At 39.6% G+C, this 9,063-nt stretch overlaps 1 protein-coding gene across 1 annotated transcript; it reads left to right on the top strand.

Moving 5' to 3' along the window:
• The first annotated feature begins 3,713 nt into the window (after window positions 1-3,713).
• LOC149302681 (eukaryotic translation elongation factor 1 epsilon-1-like) lies at window positions 3,714-8,646 on the top strand. The gene is made up of 4 exons (XM_089482358.1): window positions 3,714-3,800; window positions 4,918-5,118; window positions 7,687-7,782; window positions 8,506-8,646. Exons 1-4 carry the CDS (start codon window positions 3,714-3,716, stop codon window positions 8,644-8,646), a joined length of 525 nt encoding a protein of 174 aa, XP_089338484.1.
• Window positions 8,647-9,063: the final 417 nt, after the last annotated feature.

The following is a 9,063-nucleotide window of genomic DNA, read 5'->3' as shown; positions in this document are numbered from 1 at the left end:
CCTTGATTCATGTGCAAAGATGATTCTTTTTGACTTTCAACATATATCCTTAGGTATTTTAAGTTTCTGCATTGACTATGATAGCAGCCTATACATGCATTTACTTTGACAAAATCAATTTTTCAACTACTTCAACAAAGCTCAACACAAGATACTTTAAACCAAAAATGAATATGTATACAGTTCTATCAAATTTCATAGATAACATAAGTAATAAGGCAAACACCTATGAAATTATTTTAACAGGGAAAGGGCAATTATAGTTATCTTTAGACATGTCATTAATTCTTACAAATGCCCAAAAACTAGGAGGGACCCCAAGTAAACAAACAAAAATGAAGCAAAGAGCTCAGATTTTTCCTTTTTTTTTCACTCAATTTCTCTCTACCTTCTCCGCCTGACCTGTCCTCCTGGAGCGCTTCAATAACAGGGCCAAGACTTGGTGCGCACCTCAGGGACAACCTTACCACAATTGATGGGAAAAAGTCCAAAAAATGAAAGGACCAAGACAGAGGGGGGCTGGGGATTAGGCCTCATCAAGATGGAATAACTTTTTCTCTACTCAGGCTTAGGTGGTTCCTAGTGAACCACAAAGCATCCTTAACGCAACACATTATACCAGGCTTCTTCAACAGCACCATACAGAGTGTTTAAGCTCATTTTCCAGGGATCCCAGTAAAGCTAGTGCAAAGCATACTGCTAGAATAAATGCAGCAAGGTCTCCTCTGCTACACTATACTATGGGCAGTATCTGCACAACACCCTAGCATGCATGAATGTCATTAGGGGAGACCTTACAGAATGGCCATCCATGCCATGCCTTTGTATCTATTGCTTGATGCTACATTGATCCAAAAAGTCTCTGCTATGATATCAGACATATGTTTCAATCATCATGGTCTTCTTCAGTGATATGTTAATCTTGTCTTAGATTTAAGACAGCTTTGCGCCTATCCCATGCATGTTTAAATTCATTCACTGTATTAACCTCTACCACCTCTGATGGGAGGCAGTTCCATTTATCTACCTCCCTCTTGGTAAAGTACAACTTCCTTATATTACATCTAAACCTCTGACCCTCTAGCTTTAGTTTATGATCTATTGTTCTAACAATGATCATCCTTTGAAATAAACTTACCCCCTGTATTTTGTTAAATCCGTTTGAGTATTTAAATGTTTCTTTCAGAACTTGGAAAATGCGGGTAAGCACAGTTGCCTGTGGAAAGTGGGTTTTTTTGCTCACATGTGCTATTACAGAAGGGGGGAAAATGCCATCAAGATTTTAACCCCTTAATGACAAAGCCCGTACACGGGCTTGCAGTGCAACGTGATAACGACAAAGGCCGTACATGTACGGGCTGCCGTTAAACAGCTGCAGCGTTTTCGCCGCGATAGGCAGCTTTGCAGCATCCACTGAAGCCTCACAAGAAGGGACGTACCTAGAGTATTTGGCACCTGGGGCGGATCCTGTATGACAGACATTGATGGGGGTACAGCATAACACCTATCACTATATACTGAGGCCGACATTGACGGGGGTACAGCATAACACCTAACACTATATACTGAGGCAGACATTGACGGTGGTACAGCGTAATCCCTATCACTATACATTGAGCCAGACACTGATAATAGTGCAGCATAACTCCTATCACTATATACTAACCCAAACATTGATGTGCTGTAGGCCTACCACGTCATTGTCTGTCTTAGGGATTCACCGAAATGAAAATTCTGGACTGAAACCGAAAATCCAGCAGTTACCTGTCCGAAACCAAATATGACCCCCCACCATAAAAAAATCTCACACTTTTATTTAAAGTAAGTAACACAGCAAAATAGGACAAAAAAAATTCAATAAGAATATTAATATGATTGTTAACAGCAATCACACTCCTATCATGCCCAGGCATACCCAGATTCCAGCATGTACTAGCTGACTTGGCATGATAGGAGTGTGATTGCTGTTTGCAATCATATATATATATATATATATATATATATATATATATTGTTATTTTTATTGTTCACATGTGAACTCAGCACTGGAGGCATAGAATCAGACATACAAATCCCGTATTTGCAGATAGGTTGCACAACCCAAAGCCAGCTCTGGCGTCCACACTGCCCACATAGAACCTGACCAGCACCCAGATTACACACATCGGATTTACCATCTTTGTCCCCAAACAGCCTAGCATGAGTCAACCTTGTCCCCAAACAGCCCGGCCTGTGCCATCTTTGTCCCATAAACACCCTGCCTGTGTCATCTTGGTCCCCAAAACTCAAACATCCTGCTTGTGCCATCTTTGCCTTTCCACAAATCAATTATAAATCTATCATACACACAAACACTTTAACAGTCACTCACTAATTCACATTTTCATTCACATAATTAAATTCACAGAATCATTTATTGTCTCTCATTCACACAAATGTACACATTCATTAATGCATTCTCACAAACTCATTAATTATCTCCCTCATTCAGACAATTCATCCACACATTCATTCATTCTCACTATCTACCTTCCCCCTTTTCTACCCCTTCTCACTATCTACCGCCTCCCTCCCCACTTTGTAGTTAAAGGTTTTGGACTTACCATCCAGAAGTCCTGTGGTGGGAGCACGAAGCCTCCGTCTTCCTGCTCTGCCGCTGCGCTGCTTCACTGCTGAGCGCCGAAATATGACGTCACATTTCGGCGCTCAGCATGACATGCCGGCACCGCAACGGAGTTAGAGGCCTCGCGAAGGAGACTGAGGGGCGCCGAGCGGTTGCTAGGCACCCCTCTCTCTCCTCCGTGTAAAAAAATTGAAAAAAAAAGTAACGAGGCTGCCGGGGATCCGGGACATGTGGTCACCCTAGCCCGTGGCACCCCCCAGATGAGCGGCACCCGGGGCGATCTGAATCGCTTCCTAAGCATAAACTGTGTTGCTGACATGCATCATATTAAAAAAAAGTTTAGAGAAAGATAATCCCCTAGCGGGTACAAAATAAAAAGTACAGTAAGCAAAAAAGGTGTTTGGATTTGTATTATTTTTTACACTTTCTAGGAACTGGATGATTCCCTTTACGATGTCATGGTGACATCACTGGCATCTTGATTATGTTTTAAAAATTAATATATAACTATATTTTAACAATAACATTAAAATTGACAATATAGAAATACATGTTAAGAGAACACATTGGTACAGCAGGTGAAGAGAGCCTATTGGGTATATAATCTACATATATACATTAATATTAAATATGTAATACATATTATGTAACACATTAATACATATTTTAATTGAATAAAGCCGTCGCTCAATGTACAGTGTAGACAAACGATATTGTGGCGAGGGTACAAATTTCTATCAATACAGATCTGATAAGAAATCATGGATCATTTTCCTCAAACAGGGCCATGGAGCGGTTCAGCGCCCCCATACCACAAGGTGTACTGAAAATGAAGAACCACTGAGCACTGTGGGCAGCGATCAAAGGTGTCCACCACTCCATGCGTACGGTATTCACTATTCTCGAACGTATAGTTTACACAATCTACGTTACGCCTCCATCGCATCTACCGATGCAGGCTGATCTGCGCATGACTACGTCTCTTCTTCCTCCAATCGCCTGTTCAAGTGTGTCTGAATGGGCGGAACTACGACGTTTGTGTGGCTTGAGGTTGGTTGGCGACGCGTGTCTTTGTGTTTTGCCAACCAAGATGGCGGTGGAGGAGCTGGGAGCTTTGGAGAAATGTCTGGGACTGAAGGGAGGAAAATACAGCAGCAAAGCTCAGGGTGGTAGCCAGGTGAGACGGCTGGGATACAAATATGTTTCTGAAACAAAAACCAGAGCTGTGAGGATGATTAGTACAACGGTGTCAATGTAATGGTCCATATACAGCAGCTGTAACAAAGAGTATAGGAGACGGCTCTGATTTCAACGTATATATTATGTACCCCACTGCCTATTGCATTCGGCATTGTGTGTGTGTGTGTGTGTGTATATGTATATATAATGTGCGTGTGGCCATAGGATGTATTTATAGCATGCACATGTGCGGACGACTGCTGGTTGTAACCCTTGCATCATCCTCTCGTCTTCCGCTTATGATTCACTTCCCTTTTAATGGGAGAGAGCTGCTTCATGGGATACACTAATGCTATGAATAGCGAATGCATCAATGAAATGTAAAGCCACCGTGTGGATTATATTATGGAACCCTCCTATAAATATGGGGCTTTGCCATGTGACCTTTCTTAACCTATTGTCCTTGTGGGATCATGTAAAAGATTACAGATTTTATGGTCTGCTCTGCAGAGCTTGCACTCCATTTCAAGTAGGCTAGACTTCTGTTTTCTGACTGTGACAGGTGGTGTGTCACACATCTGTGACTTTAAAGTCAAGTGGGCCAGTGTTATAAAGGAGGACATACAACCAATCCTTTATACAGACCACTCAGTCCTGTCCAACACAGGTTCACCAAAGGGGATTACATAGGGAGCATAGAAAGGATCCAGTTGCAATTTGAACCCTGCATAACCTCCCTGATACTCGTAAGATCCCAACTGGTCATGGAACAGCATGTTAAACGTTATGGAAGCAAAAATCTTTGATAAGACTTTCAGTCTTATTAAATGTTCTGTAAATTGTGACACACTAAAATACTAAAAATATGTACTGCGCTGTGGAATATGATGGTGCTATATAAATCAGTAAATAATTGCATTTCGGTAAACCTATTATATTTGCTTTAAATTAACGTAATGCCACAGGACAGCAGTGAATCTCAAGCAACCCTGCAGCATGCATTTTTTAAAAAAAATACATTTTCTTAATTAAATGGGAAATTACTTCCCCTGTTCTAAATATTTTTACACAATCTTTTTTCTTTTCTTTTTTTTTTTGTTTCATCTCATACTTAGGTTCCTGTGCTTCAAACCAACAAAGGCCCCAGCCTAGCAGGTCTTGCTACCATTGCATCCTATCTAGTGAAAGAAGCGAAGAAAGAGGAACTCCTAGGGGCTTCCGTGGAGGACAAAGCAATTGTGCAACAGTGGTTAGAGTACCGAATCACACGTATTGACATAATAGCCTCTAAAGAAGATGTCAGAAACATATTGAAGGTTAGTTTGTGTGTATTTAGATAGAATTCCTGGTTTGAATATGTCACCCTTCACTTTACAAAGTTGGCAGGATGAAAAGTGTAATTAGTAGTAATAGTGTAATTATTATTATTATTTATTGTTTTATATAGCACCATCAAATTTCGTAGCGCTTACTGGGACATATAAGTAATGTAAATGGCTTGCAGTAAGTATTTGCTGCCACACATTACACTGCAAACTGATTCATTAGAATACCGTATTTGCTCGATTATAAGACAAGGTTTTTTTCAAGGTTTTCAAGGTTTTTTCGTCTTCTAATCGGGGTCGTCTTATAATCAGACCTCAAATAGAGGTCTGACTATGAGACTAAGATCCAGATACCCCGCACCGCTGCAGGGGACCTGGATCCTTCTGTCTCCCCCCCACACGCACTTACCGGTGCGGGGAACTCTGATCTCTGACAGCGGGGGAAAGTCTGCGCGATGGACACAGACAACCCCGGCTGCAGCGTAAGTTGTCTACGGATCGAGTGGACGTCAACCCGCTGCCCCGGTATACAGCAGGAAATTGGAAGCACCGGTAAGTTTGTGTGGGGGAGTGTTAAATGGGGGGGAGACAGAAGGAAGACTGCTGCCCCGGTATACAGCAGGAAATTGGAAGCACCGGTAAGTGTGTGTGGGGTGGGGGAGTGTTAAATGGGGGCACAGGGCATTTCTGGAGGCAGAGTGCTCTATGAAATGCCTTTTAACCCCCTGAACGCCACTCTGCCTCCTGAAATGCCTTATACCTCCCTATATGCCACTCTGCCCCATAATATGCCTTTTAACCCCCTAAATGCCAGAGTGGCATATAGGGGTATAAGGCATTTCTGGAGGCAGAGTGGCACATAGGGGGTTAAAAGGCATATCATGGGGCACAGTGGCATATAGAGGGTTAAAAGGCATATATCATGAGCCACAGTGTGGAGTGGCAAGCCTGGGGGCAGATGTGCGTAACTGGGGGGGCAGGTTGCAAAATACAAGGAAATAAAAACAAAAAAAGATTTTTCTCAATCATAGCTTTTATTAAAAAATGTAATAGTTTACATGAATTAACATTTACTGGTAAAACTTTTTTCCTATAGGGTCGTCTTATATTCAGGCTTTTTCTTTTTTTTTCCTCAATTAATACTCAGATTTTGGGGGGTCGTCTTATAATCAGGGTCGTCTTATAATCAAGCAAATACGGTAATAAAAAATTTACATTTTATTTGTTTTGTGTATCTTAAGTACTAGCTTAGCCTGCATGAACAGGCTCACAATAATAATATAGAGATAATGGGGGGGGGGGCATTTTAAACTTCGCCCCAGGTGGCATTTTGTCTTGGGCCGGCCCTGCCTTAGCCCTTACCTTATTATACTAAACACATACACACACAGTAACAAAGTTACACACTGTCATACTAACACGTACACATACACTAAAATACTTACACACTCATACTAACACACACAGTAAGATATTTTTAAGTATACTAACAAACACAGAGTAGCGTACTCGCAGAGTAAAATACATGCTAACGCACGTAATTTTATGCCTTGGCACCAGGAAGCTGTTTCCTGTAACCATGGCGACCTGGCACACGGGGTTTGTTGAGCCCTGCCTTGGACATTAAAAAAGCCAAAATGGCACAAATTCATGCACATAGAGAGAGACAGGCGTAGGTGAAAGCAGACAACGCTGCCACGTGTGAAAATAGATGTACAGCCAGAATAATGTGCATTTTGTGTTTTATGCAATAATGAACCTTTCATTTCATATAAATAGCATGAATTGTTTAGCCATTGTCGCTTTTCGCTACGGTCATTTGTGTAATAAAAGCATGCTGCGTATCATGCAAACCCTGCTTTCGGCATCACAAATTATTTCATAAACTGGTTTATTAATGGGGGTTTCTATACATTAATAATGTCTTACTTTAAGTAATTTGTAATAAACCTTCTCTGTCAAGTCTTTACAAGGTAAAAAGCAAAATGGTGAGATAATGGAGTTCAAAATATATCAGCAAGCGATGCTGCTGGGCAGCTAGCCTGGAATTTAGAGTATAATATTAATACAAATAAATTCTGTCATCCCGTGTGCATTTTCAGTAGACCTGTATAAATAAACCCTGTGCATACTTGCTCGTATTTCTAATAAGTGTCATGAAGTAATGCAGCTTGAATTTTGCTTGAAGGTTAGGATTTTTTTGTTTGGTTAAAATTATTTATTTGTTTCTATAATAGTGTCGTTTGTTTCCCCTGATTCATACTTTTTTCAGGGAATGCTTAATGTAAGATAATAAAAGTAAGTGGATTTCTCGTATGCATTACATTTAGGAAACAGGGAAGGTTAATATAAATTAACTGTTAATCGCATAGTTTGGATTAGCAATGCATCCAACAATATGTGTTTTTATATTTTAATCATCTTGGTTCATTATGTATGTTTTCAGTGTTTTGAGGCAACGTTCTAAATGAGGACCACTCTTAATTAATATGGGCTGCTGCGTAAAATTTAGCTTTACAGATTATTTATAATTGTTCTATAATGTAATTTTCCTTTTAGGATCTCAACGCGTATCTGGAAGACAAGGTATACCTGGCTGGGAATATCCTCACCTTGGCTGACATCTTAACTTATTATGGCCTGCACCATGTAATTGTGAGTATATTTTTCAGTATACGCAAACACCTTTTCTAATTGCAAGACCTCTACAAAAGCCAAGGGATTACTTGTTTCAGAAGTCCTTTGCTTTCTCTAAAGTAGGCGACATGAACAAGTACATCAAACTGCTGAAGCTGCGTAAAATCACAAGGTTTTGGTAAACCTGAATTGATGTACTATAGAAATCAATTTATTAAAAGAAAATAGAAGAAAAAAAAGAATAGCTTACACTTGTATTACCTAATTTGACAACTACTTCATGATTTTATACCACTCTTGATACCAACCATGTAATGTGTATTTGGTAATAATAATCAATATTTATATGGTGTCAAGATTGCCATTGCTTTGGACACTAACATACATAAAAGCTATGTGCCCTTCATATGAGATCTTCAAATCTATTGCCACCCGACTACCATTATGCCTTCAACAGACTGCTCCAATAAAATGTGCTGACTGAGTTTCTAATTTATATAAAGCCATATTTTTAACACATTTTGTTTGCTGTAGCAGCAATAGATATTGTTCAGTACTCCTGTACATCTGTTGAAATTGCATGATCTGATTTTTCCATTTTTATAAGCATGTAATAATAAATGTTTATGTATTCTTGGTAATAACTACTAACGTTTCATTTTTTTCTTCTTCTTTTCTTTAAGCGCTTAATTCTTTAGAAAATCTGTTCTAAACATACATATGTTTGTATTTTTTTTCCAGGCTGATCTTTCAATTCAGGAGAAAGAGACCTACATTAATGTTTCTCGCTGGTTCAGTCACATTCAGCGTTACCCAGGAGTACGACAGCACCTTCCAAGCCTGGTCTTCATTAAGAATAGAATCTACTCAAATATTCATTAGGTGGATGAAGCTGTGAAATGCTTTTTTTGCTTTTAATGTATTTACAGTAGTCTCACCAGTTCGGGAAGTGGCTATTCCACCCCTGAAGATTTTCCAGTTCCCACTAGTCTTTGTGCACATCTTCCTCGCAAAATCCAGAGATCCAATTTACTTTTTAATTTTATTTATTCAAATTGTTGTAAATTCCAAAATTTCACAGTTGGCTACCATGTCATCTTTGGTTAGCAGGTGATTAAATGAGGAGATATATTTTTTTTAAAGACTGTTCAAAGGAGACAAAGAGGTAATTTTTTCCCTTAATTTTCTGTATGACACTCTGCTTGTAACAAGAAGGACCATAGACAGTGATGTATGCACCCTCTAAATTGTCAAATAATTTTTTCTCTAACAAGCAAAAAAAATAGACTTTTTTAATGA

This window comes from Sceloporus occidentalis, unplaced genomic scaffold (assembly GCF_023333645.1).
Source record: "Sceloporus occidentalis isolate IW3139 unplaced genomic scaffold, rSceOcc1.0.p SCAF_18, whole genome shotgun sequence".
Classification (NCBI taxonomy): domain Eukaryota; kingdom Metazoa; phylum Chordata; class Lepidosauria; order Squamata; family Phrynosomatidae; genus Sceloporus; species Sceloporus occidentalis.
The sequence above is the reverse complement of the archived record's forward strand: the minus strand, read 5'-3'. Positions and strand labels throughout refer to the sequence as shown.

Excerpts from the sequence above, each read along its gene's own strand:
- LOC149302681 (XM_089482358.1), top strand. The coding sequence starts at position 3,714 with ATGGCGGTGGAGGAGCTGGGAGCTTTGGAGAAATGTCTGGGACTGAAG. Across the intron at positions 3,801-4,917 it reads AAGCTCAGGGTGGTAGCCAG|GTTCCTGTGCTTCAAACCAA; the intron begins GTGAGACGGCTG and ends TCTCATACTTAG. Across the intron at positions 7,783-8,505 it reads ATGGCCTGCACCATGTAATT|GCTGATCTTTCAATTCAGGA; the intron begins GTGAGTATATTT and ends TTTTTTTTCCAG.